Source organism: Trachurus japonicus, chromosome 11 (assembly GCF_045865225.1).
Source record: "Trachurus japonicus isolate A0001 chromosome 11, Traja_1.0".
Lineage (NCBI taxonomy): Eukaryota > Metazoa > Chordata > Actinopteri > Carangiformes > Carangidae > Trachurus > Trachurus japonicus.
The window spans coordinates 15,815,903-15,837,386 of record NC_140917.1 but is presented as its reverse complement, the minus strand read 5'-3'; the positions used below and the strand labels follow the sequence as shown (position 1 = coordinate 15,837,386).

Genomic DNA, 21,484 nt, shown 5'->3' with positions numbered 1-21,484 from the left:
AAGCGTAGAAATGGATCCATTGTCTTCAGGGGCATGTTGATCCCTGTTAACACCCCCCCCTCTACCCCTACCGCCACCTTCTTCACCACCTTGACCTTGAGCCAGTTTGCAGGCACCAGGGGCCACTGACACGTTACTGACACTGAAGTGTTTACGGCTCGTTTGAGTTTGACCTTCTCCCGCAGCGAGGGGCTACGGGCGTCCAGAGCTACAGGAGCACGGTCAAGGGCATCATTAATAACAACTGACACATAGCTGGCTCGTGCCCCCGTACTCTACTGTAAGACTTTTATTTTAAAAATATTCCACCCATCATCCATCCATCCATCCATTGGCCATCTACTGCTAATTGTTGCAGGGTTGTGTTGAGCTGGAGTCAATCCCAGCTGACACAGGGTGAGGGGCGGGCGGAGTTCACCTGGACAAGTCATGAGTCTATATCACATGACTGACATAAAGATACAAACAACCGCATTTACAATGTCATAAAATGTGCAGTTTGGAGTCAGCAATGAACCTAATGTGCATGTGTTTGGACTGTAGGAGGCTCAGCGAGAGCATGCAGTTTACAGTATAATCACCAATATTAACTTTTCATTTTTCCCAATTGGGCCTTTTCATTCCATCAGTTTTTTTTTTTTTTTACAGCCTTGCCTTAACAATAATTTCTCCTTAACCAGCTTGAATGTTATGGAAAGCATTTTGTCCTCCTCCAAGAGTTTGACTATAGCCTACTACACTCTCCCACAAAACTTTAGACTGGCACTGTACCAATATCTATTTTAGTTTGGCTCTACACTTTATTGCAAGTTAGTAAAAAAGGTGAGTAGATATTATATATAATATTCAACCCCACTGCTTCTCTGTGTCAATTCAAGCTAAATTTGGGCGGCACAGCAAAAAGCTAAAAGTGGGCCTTTGTGTGTGGAGTTTGCATGTTCTCCCTGCTGTCCCTGCATGAGTTATCCCCAAACACATTCAACATTAGGTTGATTATTGACCATAAATGTGCCTGTAGGTGTGAATGTGAGTGTGTGAACCCCGCCCTTTCCCTTCTGCTCCCCCAATTTAACATAGCACTGTATAAAGTTTGGACATACACCCATCTAATCCCACATACCCATTTATATACTTAACCTTCACCTGCACTAATCTCAGTGTTGACTCTCTGGTGTGAAACTGTCTGTTTTCATGCTGCTTCCTTCACAGCAGACCGTTGTACATTGTCCTCGTCCCCCCTCACCCCCCCGTCTCTCTTTCTCTCTTTCTCCATCTGAACTTCAGCCCTTCAGGGACCAGATCAGTGCATATTTAATTAAAGCATGAGTAATGCACTAGGTGGCTAGATAATCCTTTTTAGGCCTGATACCCCCACAGCTAATAATCATTACACGGTTTGTGTTTCCTCACAAGGGCTGTTCTGTCCATCTCCCTTTCCGTTACCTTGTCCTCCCTCTCTCTCTCTGGTCTTTCCTCTCTGCCACTCCATCAACCACCACAATCCCCCCACTGTCTATAGTCTCGCCCCCTCATGTTCAAGGTTCGAGCCCCCGCAGCTTTAATGAGATGATGCAGTACTTTGAACCTGGTGTCACTTTCAAGGTAATCTGTGTTGCCTGATGTATTTTATGCCAGAGGCCTCAATTAAATGCAGAAGCAGCAGCAGCAGCACAGGACTCACAGTCAGTACGCTGCATGAGACAACTCCACGGCCTATATCTGTGCAATATTTCATTTGAATTTTCATCCCGATGCTTTCCAGTAGGTTTGTGTAACCACATAAAGACTAAATGATAACACTTCTGTTTACACTGCCTCGTGATGAATGAGGATCTTTGATATTTACGACAACATTTTGTCTCAATATGGTTCAATTACATTAACATGGTTCTGGATTATGGTGACATTTCCTACCTGCTGCCTCAGCTGCAACTCCATTATCCTGCTTTAAGATTCATTACCTGAGATAGTTCAAACACACATCAGTGTTACCTGTATGCCAAGGTTGAGTGTCCCTATCTCTGTGGGTTTTATTCATTTATAAAGCTCTTATTGTTTTGTTTTTTTAATCCCTTTACCATTACTTCACTACTTTCTTTTAATGTGGCCTCTTATCAGGTGATTGGATCAGTCGCTGTTATCCATAGGGCACTTTAACTCTTTAATGACATCACACTTTACTTCCAGATGTTCCTCTTTTAGCTGATCTGTACACCCTTGTTTTAATATATTGATTATTGTTAAGGTTTTTATTTAATCTTTAGGCTATATTAATTGTTGTTTTATTTCTTGGCATTGATTTGGTTTGACTATGTTTCCCAATACTTTTGTGTGAGCTCAACATAGTCTTTTACAGGACCTTTGCTCGGCTACATTACGCAGATGTTTACCACAGTGATGGTTGGTTAGATAGTTGCCTTGATGTGATCAATACAATCTCCTGTTTCTCTGTTATGTTTGATCAGTGATGATAGATGGACTCTCAAACAGCCAAGGGCCTTTGTCTTTTCCAACCTTTTCCATCCATGGATGCATCAAAATGTTTTCTTATCATTTCAAATGCACATTTCAGCTGAAGAGCACAGGGAGTATATTCATCTCACTACCTGACTCCACCCACTCACCATCGCTACTCCCTCATCCCAATTAACCACACCAAGAAGAAGACAGGCTGGATGATTATGGAGGAACTCATTTCCAAAATGGCATGCCTCAATTGGTCCGGCGGCACAACAGATGGGGATTGTAAGAGTAACACTCATTCATGCTGGCAACCCAAGCAGCGCTCCTCCTGCAATTAAGAAGTTGTGGGCAGTCGAGTGAACTTGAGTCTGTTCCTCATATCAGTGTTGCATGTTGCAGATAAGGTGTTTTTTTGTGTTTTTTTTTTTTTAAGGGAAAGAGAATAAGTGAAAAGAAATGACTTCAGGTTATTATTACACAAAATGTGTTCCAGATAAAAGGAAATTGAAATCCTGCCTGTAACCCCCCAATTTTGAATGAATCATGTAAATTAAGTAATAGGCATCCTAATCTACTTTTTCAGCCCCACTCAAGCCTGAAGGCACAGTCTTTCCTTTTTCAATAAAGCTCTTATTTGCAGTCTCTGTAAGTCAAAGCAGTAATTCTGCTGCATGGCAGAGCACGCAGATGCTGAAAAGGCAGCCCTTGTATAGCCCACTGTCTATTTCTGACACCTCTTGCATTTCGAATCAATATGAATTCTGATGGCTCACAAAATAAGTCAAGCACAGCTGTACAGTGCAAGTAACGGATGGGTGAGTGATTTCATTTAATATAGAGGAAGACAACACACACACACACACACACACACACACACACACACACACACACACACACACACACACACACACACGCACGCACGCACACACACACATGTTATAATGACCCATGAGGAGCAATCATGTGGCGTAAATTGGCCCGAGGGCTGATGAAGTCAGATGTGTGTGAGTTGGCTGTTAAATAAGTCCGAACCAGCATATGGCGCTGCAAGTCCAAGAAGCCTGAAGAAATTTACGGTGCGCATTTTTTACCGTAACATCATTTCATTTCGAAACATTTGGAGGAAGCGAGTCAGAGTAAAAAAAAAAGTGAATATATTAAATTCAATATGCAATGTGATATAAAACATTATCCGGTACTTGTTAAGATTTAAATATATCTCGTTGGTAATGACTATCCAATTGAATTACAGAAAAATCAGTGGCGCCTCTACTTCGTTACTTACCGCAACGCCTCGCGGTGCCGTCAGACCAAACTCTCGCGATAGTTTCAACCGAGACCCAGGGAGCAGAGCAAAGGGGGGACTTGACATGTCAACAAAATAGACCAATTATCTCCACACAGGTAACTTTACATGCTGTTTTATGTCATGTTAAATAGATATGAAGAATCGCCGCGCTGTTAACTTCAACGTGGTGGCGGAATAATCAGAGGACACTCACAAAAACGAACCGAGTTGAAGCTGAAGTGTCGTGTGGTTTGGTGTGTGTGTGTGTGTGACTGACTGTGACTGTCCACTTTAGCTTTGGGTGACAACCACTGCACTTTTACACGTCGGCTAATTGATCCGTCATTTGACTGAATGCCTTTTTATAGGTTTATTTAAAGTCCACAGAAACACAGCAAACCTGTCCTGGTCTAAAGAAGCGTTGACTTCTCTCTAAAGCCCCGACAGACAACTTATATTTAAGGCTAAAAGCGTTAGCACAGTGACTTTAACACCTCCTTTAGCTTCACACTTGTTCTGTATTAGTTCATTTGTAACAGATGTGAAGCTGGTGGGGATCCTTATTATACTTTATTAACAATACTGCATCACTGAAGGTAAAGGTGAAGGTTTTTTTTTTCTTGCTTTATTGACAACAGCACAGGAGGATGAATGCAAACAAGGATAAGTGTATACAACATTAATACACAAACATACAATCATAAACACACCAGGGGGTTAAGAAGAAAATAAACATTGACTTATTCAATGGATATTTTGTAAAGCTTACAAAGATCATAGCAGGCTTTTTATTTTCACAATCACATATAGAGAGATGTATTGTTTAACATAGGCAGACAGATATTTAAGAAATGAATCAAGTAAAACTGGGGATTTTGTTTCCCATCAAATTCAGTGTAACCAAACAGAACATTTTTTCAGCATAAATTAAACTGGGGGTAAAAATGATCACAGATAAAACGTGCCAGTTGGCTCCAGAGCTGTCTGGTGTCCGGTGGTGAGAACAAAACTAAATGAACCAAAGTTTCATTAACAGAGTCACAGTGGTAGGTAAATGCCAATAATATCCTTGTTATTATACATCATTGAGTCTACCATTTTATTATAGGGCACTCTTCACAGAGCACGTACTGGAGAGTAGAAGCTATCGATTAGTCATTTAAAGAGAAATGATCCAACTACAACAGTGGGGAAAATAAATATTTGATCCCCTGCTACTGATTTTGTAAATTTGCTCCCTCACACTATTATGGATGGTCTATAGTTTTTATGGTAAGTTTATTTTAACAGAAAGAGACTATCAAAGAAAACATCCAGAAATAATATCATCATATAAAAAGGTTATAGATTAATGTACATTTGATCAAGTGAAATAAGAGCAGGGGATCAAATACTTATTTTCCCCACTGTATGTAGCTATTCTATCATCAATAAAAGCCAAACACAATTGTTTCAGCTCCTTCAGTGTGAAAATTCAAATGTAGAAAGTTCATTTGAAGACACTGGCCTCTGGGAAATCATGTTAATATTTCACTGTTTATTGACCAAACAAGTAATAGATTACCTATTATCAGATAATTACCTATTACCTTCTTTAATGATTATCTGTGTCTCATTAACTGTCAACTCCTTGTAACGATTTCTCTTCACATGTTCCTCTCCTGCTGCTTCCTCCAGGCATGTAAGGGTGTGCTGGTGTGGAATAGCTCGACAGGTTCAACTTCATCTGGACCTATACACCTTCTCCTCCACCATCTTCCACCTATAGTCTCCATGACAACCCCTCCGCTCGTGTCGCCCTTTGGCGGGCAGCCGCCGGCGCAGCAGCAGCAACAGCAGCAGCAGCAGCAGCAGCAGGCCCAGGCGGCGCGCGACGTCAACACGGCCTCGTTGTGTCGCATCGGCCAGGAGACGGTCCAAGACATTGTCCTCAGGACCATGGAGATCTTCCAGCTCCTCAGGAACATGCAGGTCCGTCTCACGCTGTCTCTCTTGTCCACATGACATATTATATCTATACAGCTCTGGAAAAAAACAAGAGACCACTTTCACAAATGTTTCTTAAAAGCATCTCTACATGTATGACAGTCATTCTTTTCTTATCTTTTCTTTTCTTTTCTTTTCTTTTCTTTTCTTTTCTTTTCTTTTCTAAATACCAACACCAACACAACTCATTCTACTTAATGAGACATTGATTAGGTCATCACCTGAACCACATCTGGTTTTATAGGAAGATTATAAAAACCACTGCTGGGATTAAACATTGACATTATCCCACAAAAACTGATTTATAAACTCTTCCTGAGTTAAAATATTCTTGCTGTGTTGTTTAGGAATAAATATGAACATGTTTTCTTTGCATTATTATTATTCAAGGTCTGAAAAGACTTGATATCTTTTGTTATTTAGACTAGTTGAGTCATTTTCAGCCAATAAAAGCTCTAAATGACAATATTTTAATTTCAATTTTGGGAGAAATGTTGTCGGTAGTTGATAGAATAAAACAAACAAAAAATGAATTTAATTTTACTCTAACACATACCTATAAATAGTAAAACCAGAGAAACTGATAATTATGGGAGTGGTCTCTTAATTTTTTCCAGAGCTGTATCAGCTGCCCTCTGCTTCTCTGTTTTCCTCTCCTTCCTTTCAAGTTTTTCCCGTAACCCTAACACACTTACACAAATGTTAAAGCCATAAGAACAACCACATAAGAAAAGTAAAAACTGCAATTCTGTGCTGTATTTACGTAACAGAAAAGATAAAAAAGCAGATATAATGATATAAAGTCATGGGGTGCACACAACTTAAAACTATACAGAAAAATGCAGAAATAGTAATAATAGGTTTGATGGTAACGTGACAAAGCACTATTATGGAAATGACAAAACATCTGTCAACATTTGTTAAAATGTTTTTCTGATGCAGGGTTTAAAAACAAGACAGTGCCAGGAGCCTGAATCCTAAATGGAAACAGAGACCACAGAGTAATCAGCCAAACGTTTAATCACTGCCTTGATTTTGACCTAATTTCTGGAATAGCTGGACAAAACCAGGGAATATGAGACGCCTATAGGGACAGTAGAGAGTTTAGACTTCATCAATATATTCTGTCCGTAAATCATGCAAAGTCTTTTTAGCACTTTTTAAGCAAAGAAACTAAAGTTGTTGGTGAAGTAGGAAAAAAAGTTGGGTGTTATTTATCCTGTATCCTGTCAGTATGGTGGTGGGCTTTTTTCACTCCACATGTCACAGCAGGAGAAGCACAGGTGTGGATAATGGAATTAATGATGCTTGAACTCCACTGAGCTGCTTCAGTTTTTCCGGTCCTGATGCTGAAGAGTGGGACGGGGAGATGTTACCAGAGCAGAGCCATTGTTAATATTATCACTCACTTCTGTGCTTTTCTGCTATGAATGAGTCGGGACAATATATCTGCCACGAAGAAGGCCTATTTCTGCATGATGAAGCTGAACTATAAATTGACCTTTAAGGCTTGATAAAAAATTCATTGAGGCTCAATAATACCAGAGCAAATCTAATTTTCTCACCATCAGAGAGAAAATACCTCTGAAATATTCCAGATCTGGTGAGATAGTTCTTGCTCAAAGTTGAGGCCTACCACCGAAGAAACATGCATCAAAATGTCTAACAAAAAAAACAGTATAATTTGTTGTGTCAAAAGATGTTAGTATGATCATTATTAATATATATTTCTCCAAGAAATCCAAGAAAGGGGTCTATGCTCTTGGCTGTCCAATGATTTCCCATGTTTAAATGCAGTCGGGGTGTTATTCTTTGTGTATGTTGTCAGAACAGAGAAGAAGTTTTTCTTTTTCTAAGATAAAAGGTTATGACCACTAGTGCCACAGATAGACTTTGCGTTAAGTGTTAATTCTAAGTTCTGTTCTGTTTTATTATGGCAAGTAAATCATTTTGTCAGCTTCTTTAAATGGTATAGGAACTTACTGAGAGGTGTGAATGACTGTGTTGGCCTGCAGCTATTTTAATTTAAATTTTACTAAATTATTTTCTTTTTCATCACTTAATAAGATTTCGTGTTGGTGTTTTAATAGTTTTATTTGATCAATGACTTAAAAAACAACAACCTTTTCCTTCATTTGGTGGAACAAATGTTTTTTGTTCAGAGGCTGTTTAACACGCAGTGTGCTGTCTGAAGTCACTGCACTGTCTTAATGGGTCATACTGGTAGCTCAAATATGTGTGTTATTTTTTTTACATGGTACATTAATTCACTGCAATCAAGTGGTGGCAGACAGTTGTTGAATTAGTTGAGCTAATGGATTTTCTTGAGTGTTTTTTATTGAGGATATTGTTGCTTTTTTATTATTGATGTGCAGTTCACATGTAGTTCAGCTGGAGGTCAGCGTGAGTTTATCCTGGATGTGTTCCTGTCCCTCTGAGACACACCTTGTTAAAAACACAGCCGGAGACGGGGGCCAAACAAACAAACGCTCCTCAGCCACAGAATGCACAAACAGCATTGTTGTGACTTGTTCTCTCGCTTTTTTTTTTTGTAAGATCACAGGTTGTCTTCTTTATACTCATAAAAATTCTTCATTTATCTGCTCTTGCCTCCCTCCCTCTCTGTTTGTCTGTCTGTCTCCCCTCTGTTTCTCTGTCTTCCCTTTGTTTGCCCTGAAGGCAGGCTTGTTTCATGTTATGTAGGATGTTTATAATCAGACAGCGCTGCCCCAGAGGCTTGTCGATCCTCTCTATAAAAAAACACGTCTTGTTACTCTTTAACACACAATGTAGTTAAAATCCAGCGATGCAGAGCGAGAGAAAACGTTGAAAGTGCAGCAGCTGAAGCAGCTCACCTTTTAAATTAAATTGTAACAGTAAAATATGGTCATCATGTCCAGTTATCATATTGTTGCATTGCATGGTCACAAACATGGCATTTTTAAGATTTCAGTCCTAATTCTTATCACTGTACCAGTTTGAAACCAGAGCTTTGCAGAGCTTTGGGCAGTGGAGATCGATGGTTGTTTTTTTTAACATTTTTTTTAGTTCTTACAAAATTGCTGTACTTTGTACTTTTACTCACCCCAATAAATGTTTCCCTCTGTGGTTGCTTCTCAGCTGCCTAACGGAGTCACTTACCACCCCAACACCCACCAGGACCGGCTGGGGAAACTCCAGGAGCACCTGCGAATGCTGTCGGTGCTTTTCCGCAAGCTGCGTCTTGTCTACGACAAATGCAACGAAAACTGCGCCGGGCTGGACCCCATACCTCCAGAGGTGAGACATGGACACCGAGAACTGAGATTGATTCTGTTTTTTTACACTTTTGGTGTCTGGTCAACGTTTTTTCTGGGTGAGAGGAGACTCATGTTATGTTACGCTGACAACTAATCATTTGCCACAATAGCTGCTGGTTAATTTTCTGTCAGTCAGCTGATTGATTAGTTGAGCAGTTCTGGTTGATGTTATGTAAAACACGACGGTGGTTTGATGCATCTTTACACCTGCTGCACCTAGAGAACAGGTGGTGCAAGTGTTTTGATATAAGTGTGTGTGTTGCCCTTTAAATCTTTATCAGGTGAAATTAATTCAGTCTGTGTCCTACTACGCGCTGCTTCTCCCTGCCTCCACATACAAACTGAGCTTTCAGGTTTGATCACACACTCACACATACACACACACACACCCTGAGATTAGAGAATCAGCCGCTCTGAAAGCCACGTTGATGCTGAATGGGACACCTGTGGAGTTAATATGAGCCAAGATGGTGCTAAACGCAACCCTTCATTGCATAAGGAATTTTATTTGCATTATGTCATCGCAGGAAATCATCAGTGTGATTAGTAAAAATCAGCTGGGGGTGGGCTGCTTGTGCTTTTTCTTGCATAAAACATTTAATTTTTATAAACACTCAGCATTTTTGTTTTCCTCAGTTACGACTAACCCACAAACATGAGGGATGCCGTTTTTACTCCGCTGTTGAGTGTGTCAGTTCAACTCACAAACACGACTGCTGCACTCTCAACTCCATTATCAGCTGACACAAGTCTCTCTATCTTTTTTTTTCTGTTTTACTTGCAAGAACCAAAGTTTTAATGTCTCTGTTGATCATCTGTGACACCAAAACATCAGATTTTGGCTCTTTCACTCTTGAGTTTCCCGGCTCCATCTTCCTGCTTCCATCACACTTAGTTTTGTGGCTCGGTGGGTTCTGAGAGACAAGGCTCAGTTTGTACAGTTTACAGCCTGTCGGGGCCGTTTTCCCCCCGCAGCGCTCTGTGTACGCTGATGCAGATAAAGATAAAATACAGCGATTCATTCTTTCTGACTGACAAAATGCAAATCAACTCAATATTTATTATAGTGTCCAGACATTGTCACATTATCAGTTGCTCATTTGAGACATTATGTTACCTTAAAGGGATAGTTCACCCAAAATTCAAATTTCACTCATTATCTACTCACCCTCATGTCGACTAAGGGCTGGGAGAAGTTTCAGAGTCCTCCGTGCCTTCTCGGAGTTACAGCAGGGCTCGGTGCAGCACTGCATGTCCATATGACGGTTGCGAACAGAGCTCACTTTTCTTCGTCCAAAAAGACACACCAAAAAACATCCAAATACCTCCATAATGCTCGTCTGTAATGTCCCTCTTATATTGAAGCCCCAACATGAGAAATTGTTCCGAGAAAAATTAAATAAGTATATGTTTTAAGCTTGTTTGTAGTGGAAGCTCCCAGCACTGCTCTTCCTGGTCCGTCCAAATCTAGCGCGATTTGCACAGACACCGCTACCGCTTCCGCTACAAACAAGCTTTAAACATATACTTATTTAATTTTTTTCGGAACAATTTCTCATGTTGGGGCTTCAATACAAGATGGACATTACAGATGAGCACTATGGAGGTATTTGGATGTTTTTTGGTGTGTCTTTTTGGACGAAGAAAAGTGAGCTCCATTCGCAACCGTCATATGGACATGCAGTGCTGCGCCGAGCCCCGCTGTAACTCAGAGAAGGCACGGAGGACTCTGAAACTTCTCCCAGCCCTTAGTCGAAATTTGAATTTTGGGTGAACTACTGTATCCCTTTAAAGCAAGTTGTATTACAAGGTACATTTCAGAGGGTGTGGTTGGTCGTAACTATCGGGGTGATGGAGCCATTTGACAAGACTGATTGATGCTAATGTCAACGCATCAAGCTCAAAGTGCTTGTCATGGTTTTTTTTTTGTGTGCTCTCAGCCGCAGCTTCAGAGCCGAGCCGAGCTTCTCTCACAAGCTGCCTGCTAAATTAGGATGTTGTTAGTTTAAAGGAAGTAGGCCATTGTTACTGCCACACCTCCTCCTTGCTCACACATACACACACACAGATGCAGTCACACACATACATGCACATCTTTACCCTCGGGGGCTCTTATCTCACCAACCCCCCCCGCCCCCCATCCCCCCCATCCCCCCCATCCTCCCCTCTAGGTCTGTCTTTCCTTCGCCCTGTAGCAGATTCATTGGTCGCTTCAGGTGAGTCTCCAGAGTCTCTTTACCGCCAGTTACGGTCACCATCCACTTTCAGGAACAACGGCACCTCAGCTCCATCCTCGCTGCGCCTCGCCTCGCCTCGCCTGCACAGACACACACACAATAAAATACACGTGCATGTGCACAACTGTGGCCCTGTCTCGCCCCATAGACATGCATGTGGCGCGCTGTAGCATGTCACAAAGGCACTTCATCATCAACACACACACACATGATGGCTCACTGTGTGTGCGGCGGCTCCATGCAGGGCTACAGCTAGGCTATCCACCACTGTTTGATTGGATTTATGACTGCGGCAGTCCCTTCCCAATTTCTACAGATTGGCTTGCAGCTAATCTCTCTCACCAGACTCCTACTGAGGATAAAGGAGGATGTGGGTGGAGACCAGTCTTAAATTGGAACACATTTGTGATGGCTGCCACCGTGTACATTTTCCGCATTGAGTAATACAGTTGCTCGGCGATGATCTGTTGAGGACGACTCTCGTCTGTGTGCGAGAGAGAGAGTCCAGCGCTGACCGGCCGGCCTAATGGCTCAGCTCGAGCTCCACCGTCCGTGTTTATCCAGAGGCTGAGGAGGTTGTTGATTTTGGCCCCCGACGCGCTCGCCATTTATCATCCCGGAGAATTCAGGTGCCCCGTCTGACAGCCGCGCGCTATTGGCCAACCCCAAAAAAACAGGAAGTGGAATCAATGACTCGGGCAGCGTGACCTCATCGCAGCCTAATTAGCAACAGACCCGTTTAATGAACAGCTGGACCGAATGCACACGTCAGCGCTTCCCCCTTTTGTCTTTCCAGCTGTCGTTTGTTGCAGTCCAGTTGCAGCTCCCTTTTCCTCCTCAGACTCTTTCACACTCTCTTGCTTCTCTTCTTCCTCCTATCCTTCTTTTTTCCCCCCACCTTTTCCTCCTCTTTCCCTCTGTTATTGCAGCTTGATATTGGCTCTCTCCTTTATTTTCAATTCCTCCCTCTCTCTGATTCAATCTATGTGTTCACCTTGGCTTCGTTTCCTTCCTTTTTCTCTCCAGCTTTCTTTCCACTTCTTCTGCTTCTTCTCCGTCCAAGTCTTCCTTTCCCTCTTGTCATTTCCTGAAGTGAACAGCCCCACCGTTTCATTTCCCTCTCCCCCTCTCACATTCACCCCTCTGTTTTTCCCCCCGTATTATTTCGTTGTCTTTTCGGTTTTGTCTTTCTCTCTACCCTTTTTCCTTTTGTCTCAGCGAGGCAACCTGGAAAACTTCATTAGGCCATTTTTCTCTGTCAGGCAGGAAACCACATCCATCTTTCTGTGGAAGAGGCAGGGGTTATGACTCACACAGACACACACACGCTTACACACACGTGCTGCTTGGTTTCATGTGCATCCACCCACACACACACACACACACATACACGTACACGTACACACACACACACACACACACACACACACACACACACACACACACACACACGTAATACCCTCTCCATCCATCTTTCCCCACCCTACTCAGCACATTTTCTTTTTTTCCCCCCACAAGCTGCCAAAATCAGCTCACTACCTTTAAAATTCGATATGTCATCGGCTTTGGTCTGAATTTATCTAATTAAAAAACTCGCTTCTTTTCTCTTCTTTAAAGTTTTCTCGAGCCAGAGACAAAGCTCGTATAATATCCTGCATATATCATTTGCCGTCTTTTCTCCCTCCAACACTTGGCGTTTACAGTTTGGCGCTGAGCTCCTCCTGGAAACCGACGGGAGCACAGAAAGTTTTCCAAATTTGTACATCTCCATTCCTTCATCTCTTTAGTTGTGTTTCTTGCATTCTCTCCTTTGTTTATTCTCTCTTTTGTTTTTTCCCTTTCACCTCTTTCTACCTCATTCGTTCCCCTCCTCTCTGCCTGTCTCCACCTCCCTGCAATCTTTCCCTCTCATGTAATTTGTTTGTCTGCCTGCTTTTGTTTATTCCCTTATTTATTTATTTTTTTCCCAACCTCTTTCGTGTTAGTCTTGATGTTGGCCAGCTCTTAACCGTCTTCGTATACACCAGTCGGTCATTGCTTCCAGATGAAGCAGCTCTCTTGAGTCATCGTCTGGTGTCCGCGGGGGCCTCCGGTCCAGCTGCGCAACCTCGGGTCAGACGCTGCAGAATAACCTCCAAGACTTTGCACAATTTCGATTAGCGTTGTGCCAAGTCATTATTGGAGCAAGGTGTATTTTCCTACTGTATAGCCGTTTTTATTGGCTTCTGGTTGTTTTGAGAGTCTCCTATCTAATCTATGTTTGTGATCTTGTCTGGTATGGTGGTTTTTGTTTTGAAAAGGAAGCTTTGGAGATGGTAAGTTTTTTTTTTGTTTTTTTGTTTTAAAGGTTCATTTTCTCCTTGCAACAAAACTCGCCTCCACTTTAACAAACTGCTGTATCTTTATCTTTGTGGCCCGAAACCCCATAAAACCTGGCATCATAAGTCTTAAAACTGTTCAGGGAAATTGGTCCGTAGATTCTGAGAGAGTGCGAAACCATAATATTGACTTAATGTCAACGTAACTGATGTTATGTGTTTCCTGGAACTGCTGTAGAATAGCAGCGACTACATTTTGACTACGTTTACACTACGAGAGGAGGAACAGTATGTTCTCAAGACGCTCAAGACGTTATTTGATGGGTGACTGCAGCAAGCCTCCCCAGCCAGCTCCCCCTCCGCCTCCTCCTCCTCCTCCTCCTCCTCCCCGGGGTGACCACTAGGGGGCAGTGTGATGCAAAGCAGCAGGCAGTGACCCTCAGGAAAGCAGAGCGTCGCCCTGAGGCTCGTGCACGTCAGCCAGCCTCACTGTAGTGTCAAGCAGACAAGGTCAAGCACACAGAGCGTTTAAAAATGAATTAATCTCCCACTCTCTCTATCTCTCTCTGCCCTGTCTCTCTCGACGGTGAGGAGAGAAGAGTGAGACTCAGGCTGTGTTCGAGAGCTTACACAGAATCCCCATTTTCACCACTTCATGGGAACAAGATTACGAGACAGCACGGGGATATCTTGAGTGTGGCTTAGCACTCATAGGTCGAGATTGCCAATATGCACATAATACATACCTGTGACTGTACTCAGCGGGCGTTAAGGCTCTCCCACTGACAAACGTGAATATACACGAGAGAGCTTTTAGTATCGTTAGACCATCGATAGAATAAGAGGATAGAGACACGTGTAGAAAGTGCAGCACTGCAGAATGAGACCTGACACGATTATGAATATATCTGCTGGAACTATTTGATAGTGAAGGAAACTTTTCCTCTTATAAAACACACAGTTAACAGTCTGGATGTGATTAACTGAACTAATGAAGCCTAAATGGTGTTTTCTGTCGTCTCTTGCAGCAACTGATCCCCTTCGTGGAGGATGACAGCTCCAAACACGAGGACCGCTCAGCCGGCCAGAGCCGCCTCGCCGCTGAGGAGAGGAGAGAAATCCTGGAGGTCAACAAGGTATGTTGTTCTGCACCTGAACAGGAAAACGACCATGACGGTCACAGATTTTTTTTAGTCCCGGCCAGCTGTGACGCCTCCAGACATTAGAAATCATATTACATCACCTGAGCTTCAGGGAAAACACTGGATCCAGTATCCTCTTTAAGATAAGAAGTAATAATTAGGTCTGAAATTCATTACAGATTTTTAATTTTATTCATCATTTTTAACCTGAAGCTTTACAAGCTCAGACTCTTTTATTTGGAAAGTAAACAGGCTGTAAGCAGGAGGTTTGCACAAAACAAAAAATTAAAGAGGCTGCACTTGATAAACTTTATCGTCTGGGTGCTGATTGAGTTTAGTAGCATTTCCCCGCAGCATCAATCCCACCTTTTTATCTGGGGACTGGATACATGTAGTGGATCATAGCAGGCACTGTATCACATTCTGTAGTTGTGTAGCCTGTGCTGTACTCTGCTCCCACGCAAGATTAAGTATCTAGTCTGCAGACTGTGTTTGTGACCCAGGGAATCTGAGGAATTTGACAAACTTGTGAACCTGACTGACATGCTGTCTGCGCTGGAGGCAGAGTTGGATGACTTTCGCTCGTCTGTCTCGCAGACGGAGCCAAGCAGGGACAGACGGATCTGGCCTGTTGAGATGGTATCGCTGCTGACATATCAGCTATAGCCTAGGAAATACAGGACGATCATCTGACTATGGATTGTGCATTTTTTGGGGGGACAGGACTCAGGACCGGTTTTGTTGACGGTATCGTGGAGCTGAGGAGAGCTGAAACCATCTGGTCCTATCAGCGAAAAAACCACGTCTGTGATCTAGATAATGCAAAAGTTTGTAGTGTGTCCTCAGGCTCCCTGATGCAGCTCATGTCGACTTCGTTGAGCCACGACTTCCAGTCAGTGCACACACCAGGGCAGCTTGAAGCGAGAGCGTCTAGTTGTTTGGATAAAAGTCAACGCCTCAAAATCTGCAGTTACGGTACTCGTACCAGAAAACTGTGGATTAGTCTTGTCAGGTTGCTGCCTCAAGCAGAGGAGTTCAAATATCTGGGTGTCTTGTTTCAGAAATGTGGATAAGATGAAGTGTGAGATCGGTGTGATGGCAGCGTTGATAGGCTGTTGGACTGGACATTTTGGGGCTGAAAATAGAACTAAACTTGAAGCCTGAGGGTGAAACTCTCAATTCACTGGGTCTGTTTCCTGCCAAATTGTAAACTGGCAGGAATGAAAGACTCTGTGTTGCTAGTATGGATTAAAAGTAGGGCTGTCAAAGGTACAGCGAAAAATAGCACATTAATACACATTCCTTTTAATGACGCTATTTATTTGATGCATGATTAATGCATGTTTTATTATATGGGTATATTATATTTATTATATCGACACATAGTTTGAATCATCTGCTGGAAATGAATCAGCTGCAGTCACAAGCTAAACCGTCTCCTCTAACAGTTTTCACTTGTATTGGAGCGGTCATGTTATTATTGGAGCTTTTTAAAAAAATGTTTTATGCCAAATGGAGTGAAGCCTTTGGACAATATTTACCATGGTCTTTGGTTCATGTGTAATGAAGTTACATTTGCATAAAGCTGTCACATTTTCCATTATTAAACACTTGGAAAATATCCTTTTAAGATATATTTCTAACAAAATGTGATTCATTTGCGATGAATTGTGGACATTAATGTGATTAATTGCAAATAAATATTTTAATCTTTTGACAGCCCTTATAAGAAGATATTTGTACAAGTGAGTTAATGAATAGAGATGTTTTCCAAATAGAAAAGATAAGCTGATTGGAGTGAGATAGTAGCCTGCGGTGTTTTTCACACAATGAAAAGATGACTTAGATTTTTTTGCCCTCTTTTTTCATCTCGTGAGTGAGGTTTTTCACTTTTGGGAATGGGTTTCAAGTGTCAGACATCAAACATACCTGAGAGCTTTTTCAAATTTATTCACTGTCAGATATGTTTTTGCCCGGCTCTGATAGAAGGGCTGTTTTATGACACTCTGAAGTGCAGAGCAGAGAGCTTTTCTCCCGACTCACACGCCACCGTGTCAGTCAAAGTCTTAAAGTTTGTTACGGAAAGACTTGAGCCTGAGTCACGGCTCGGTTTAATGCTGCAGACAAAGTGAGGTACATCCGAGTGTGAAGATGCACAGGAAGATGGTTTCTCAGATGTAATAAAGTACAACCGACGATGAAAATTTAATAGCAGTTGCGCTGTGATGAGGCTGGAAGAGAAACTTACCCCCACACTGCAAGAAGTTGGAAGTGTTTGAGTGTAATATTTCATTTTTAAACTTAAGTCCTGGTTTCCTGTGACGATGCCTGTGCTTGTCCTGGTGACAAAAAAAGAGAAAAAATCCTCAAATGTATTATTTCTTAAACTATTTTTTACTACATTTTTCATGAACAGTTGTTGTCAGATGTTTTGTATTTCCTGTGGCTGCTTCACAATAAAAGCCAACGCATGTTCTGAATGCTTTTAATGTGAAGCAGCAGCAGCTACAGAAGCAGCAGCAGTCGGGAAACTTTCTTTTGTGTCAGTAGTACACTCAACTCAACACGGCTCCACAACGCCGGTTATCTCTGAGATACATAAACAAACAGTAAGTCTGGATTACACGCATCATTTCCTGTGAGTCCCTCGTGCATGTGCAGGCAATTTGACTCCAGTGTGGGAATGGAGGATCATACCATTTAAAATTAGGTCTCTAATATAATAATATAATAATAATAAATAAAAATATGTAGCACCTTTAAAAAACAAAACAAAGTGCTGTACAGAAAAAATAAATCAAGCTACTTAAATGGATAGTTCAACATTTTGGCAAATTGGCCCATTGCCATAATCCCTATAGTCTTAGCAGTAGGTTTGTTACCTTTATTTGTCTGTGCAAGCTATTTTTAGAACGGCGGAGCAGAGCCGCGAGCTGCTCAGAGCTACGCTACGGAGGCTAATGGGATTTCTTGGTTTCCCTCATCAAACTCATCAAATACACAATCCAACAACTCCAAAACGCTCTGGTGGACAAGTCGCGACCTACACATTCACCACACTATGAGATAATAACGGAATGTTTGTTGTTTTCGAGGTAAATTCATGCAAAACAGCTGATGCATGTTCCTGTCAGGGGCAGTTTGTCAGCAAGCAGTCTCCGCATTTGCCTCTTAAACAACTCTGTCTCGTAACGTTCTGTTATTATCTCATAGCGTGGTGAATGTGCAGGTCACAACTTGTCCACGACAGCGTTTTGGAGTTGTTGGATTGTGTATTTGATGAGTTTGATGAGGGAAACCAAGAAATCCCATTAGCCTCCGTAGCGTAGCTCTGAGCAGCTCATGGCTCTGCTCCGCCGTTCTAAAAATAGCTTGCACCGACAATTAAAGGTAACAAACCTACTGCTATGACTATAGGGATTATGGCAATGGGCCAATTTGCCAAAATGTTGAACTATCCCTTTAAACAAAGAGAAAACAGTGACGAATGATGCCCCATCCAATGAAAAGTAGAATAAAAATAAAAATATTGTAATAACAGTATTGAAAACTGAAATAATACAATATAAAAACCCAACAAAATAACAACAATATCCACCAATATAGAGTGATAATTACTTTTTACATTTCTCTCGTTTCTCTTTCTTGTAACAGGAGGGTATTCCAATGTGTCTCCACTTCCTGCATCAGTTATGTCAAATTAAAAGCCCATTAGGTGCAATAATTAAATATTTATAGCAGACACACAGCTGTTTACTTATTATTTTATGTCCCAGTCTTGCAAAGCATTTCTGCACCGACCGCTGGGACACAACACAGGCTGCTTTAACACTCACAAATCCTGCCCCTTGATTTTTATTTTATTTTTTTGGCATTTGCCATCATAGATTATTTTTTTATGTCCTGGATTAAGTTTAATCTCGTCCTGGGAAACGGGGCTCCATCTAAACGACACGAAAACACACCGTGTGCAAATATCAGCCCCTGGGTCGATGAAACCTCGATCCCGCAGAGACGCAGGTGAGGTAAACAGCCAGCAGCCACGCGCAGTACACCTCCCAGCAGTTTGCATATCTCACCCCAGTACAGTAGTTGTGGACATGGCGTGGAAAAGGTTCAGGTAAAACACATGCATTATTCAGGTGGCCTTTTAAGTTTGCCTCGTCTGTCATGGATTTGTTGTGTTTGTGTGTGTATATATATACGTGTGTGTGTGTGTGTATTGAGTGAGAATGAGAGAAAGAGCTTTTGTTCTTCCTTCAGAGAGACAAGATTATGTTTGCGTTTGCTCTCACACATGCTTTCAGTGTGTGTGTGTGTGTGTGTGTGTGCGCATCGCAGGCCCTCTTTTTTCTGTTTCTTCCCTTTGTATGTGCTTTGTGCTGGCACCGTACAGATTGTGCATGCCAAGCCGTTTCAGTGTGTGCTGCAATGATAATGGTCCAAGGTCAGGAGTGTCGGCAGCAGAGATGAGAATTGGTTATTTTTAAGAGCTCAGCACAGCTCCCCTGGCTGCTTTTAAATGTTAACACTACAGTAAAACATTGCAGTGAACCCTGCGCTCAGCTGCACTCAGCCCGGTCCAAAACAAAGAGCATCCCCCTTTTCACACAAAGCCACGCAGAGTATGGTAAAAGCCTGCTGATACTTTGATAGATAAATAAACCGTGTGCTTATTCCAATACTGGGCTGAAATACTGAGATTTGTTTTTAGCACTTACAAAAAGCAGAAATACTTTTTTATCAGTTTTCTTCGTGGCTGACAGAACATATAAAGTGAGTAATTTTGTCCTATTAGAGACCTGTGTATAGAAGTGATAAATAACCTTGTTTATGATGTGACCTTCCCCCTATGGAGAGCATTAGCATGCAAATTGAGTCCTGTCAAATGATGCTCGCATATAGAGACGGAGGGGACAGGCTACAGTGATTTGCTCAGGGGAGGCTCTCCTCACGTTCTGCGGTCTCTAATTCATATGGTGCCGAGACCTTATTATGCAATGGATATACAAAAACAGTCATTATGCACTAGAAAGTTGTGCTTAATTTATTTAAGAGCAACATATGTCATACTCTGAACAGATGAAATCCACTACACTGGTGTATTGATATTGATTTCCAGTCATGTCTCAATGGTTTCAGTGCATAAAATGTTTCTGCAGCTGGACTGAGCTTCTTTATCTCTGTCTCTCTGATTAGCCATGATGTAATAAGAGGACTTATTAAAAAATAATGAGTCGTACTTCCATTACCATTTCGCTTTTGGAAGCATCCTTCATGTTTTAAGATGGGCCGAGATCAATTCTGTTTGGATGATACCATTTATCTTCCAGTTTTTTTTTATTACTGTGAAAAATGAACATGTAAACATTAATTATACCGACATTTTTCTCCATCGCCCCTCCCTATCCCTCACACCAGAGCACTATAGCCAGAAGGTTATGTAATAATTACATTACATGCATGCACATACACACATATACATTCACATAATTACACACTAAAGATTAATTTTTATCTGCATTTACAGTTTCAAAATGAGTTAAAGAGACCCCGAGGAGTTTGCTTTTGGTTATAAAAGAGTCTCATATTAATGTGGATGAATCTACGTTACCCACACTTGTTAATGGGTCCATTTTCGATAAATATGTCGTTTTGTCTTTGTAGTTATTTTAATATTATTATTTAACCTAGTTGAGGTTTCCTGGACACTGCCCGGCGGGTCATGGGAATAACGCCGCCGGATGGCTAGTTGGCATCGTTTATGGTCGGAACTACGACGGTATCTGAATGTCTTCGAACCTCCGACTTTCGATCTGATTAATGAAAACATTCTCGGCAAATGCTTTCACTTTTGTCTGTCTTGCGCCGGTCCAAGAATTTCACCGTGCACGCGGAGGCTCATGGGAAATGTAGTGTGAAAACACTTAGCTTTCCGAAACTCCTTGTAGTCCCTTTGAGAAAAGGCTGCCAGGCAACAAAGAATTTCTGAATCGACCCCTTTATCATATAAATGGACTTGGTACTTGACCTCTCTCATCCAGTGTCCATGTCTTCTACATTTTGTATTATCATCCTTCTAGCGTACCGTGATGTATTTTTCTTTAAATCAGTTAATCAATATTTTATGATGGAAACTTAAGTAATGATTTCACTCTTCCTTGATGGAGCTTTTTCAGTTTTTGTTCACCATCACTTACATAGTTGTGTTTCTTGATGCCTGACCTTCACCTGTATGTAGTAGTCACTCTGAAAGGTACACATATCCAGACATGAATGAGTGTGGGGTGGTCTGTTTTGTAGCCAAATTATTACTTCTTGTTTCTCATTGTCGTGTTACCTCTGCTGACAAGTGGGGAGTCTGTGAGCGTTGAGCTCTCTCTCTAACTATCTGACTTTGGATAGGAAAAATATTAGCATGTGGTGTGTTGAGCCAACTCAAACAAGCCCCGTGTGCCTAATTTGGAGAATGGTCCGCTCTGCCATATGATCAGCTTTGTTTCCCTCGTGTGATTGGCTCCTAGTTTTGTTGTCACTTGACATTTTGTCGTTTGTTTTTTTTTTATTGAGGAAATTACGAGCGATGTTTCATATTGTTAAATCCTCCGAGCTTGACCCATAGGCTAAAACCCTGAACCTATTAGAAACGCACATTTCCAATCTGGCTCTGGGATTTGCAGTGTATGCCTCATGTGTTTGCAACATATTTAGCTGTGATTTTTGCCCGGGCTGCCCAGCTGCACATTAAGGC

General features: G+C 41.8%; 1 protein-coding gene across 1 annotated transcript in view; it reads left to right on the top strand.

Moving 5' to 3' along the window:
* Positions 1-3,788: 3,788 nt before the first annotated feature.
* Positions 3,789-21,484, top strand: part of med30 (mediator complex subunit 30) — a 40,882-nt gene continuing 23,186 nt past the window's right edge. The window contains exons 1-4 of the mRNA XM_085791247.1: positions 3,789-3,867; positions 5,429-5,722; positions 8,858-9,016; positions 14,620-14,727. Of these exons, the coding sequence (XP_085647373.1) occupies positions 5,525-5,722; positions 8,858-9,016; positions 14,620-14,727 (465 nt within the window). The 5' untranslated portion in view covers positions 3,789-3,867; positions 5,429-5,524. The remainder of the gene's footprint in view (positions 3,868-5,428; positions 5,723-8,857; positions 9,017-14,619; positions 14,728-21,484) is intronic.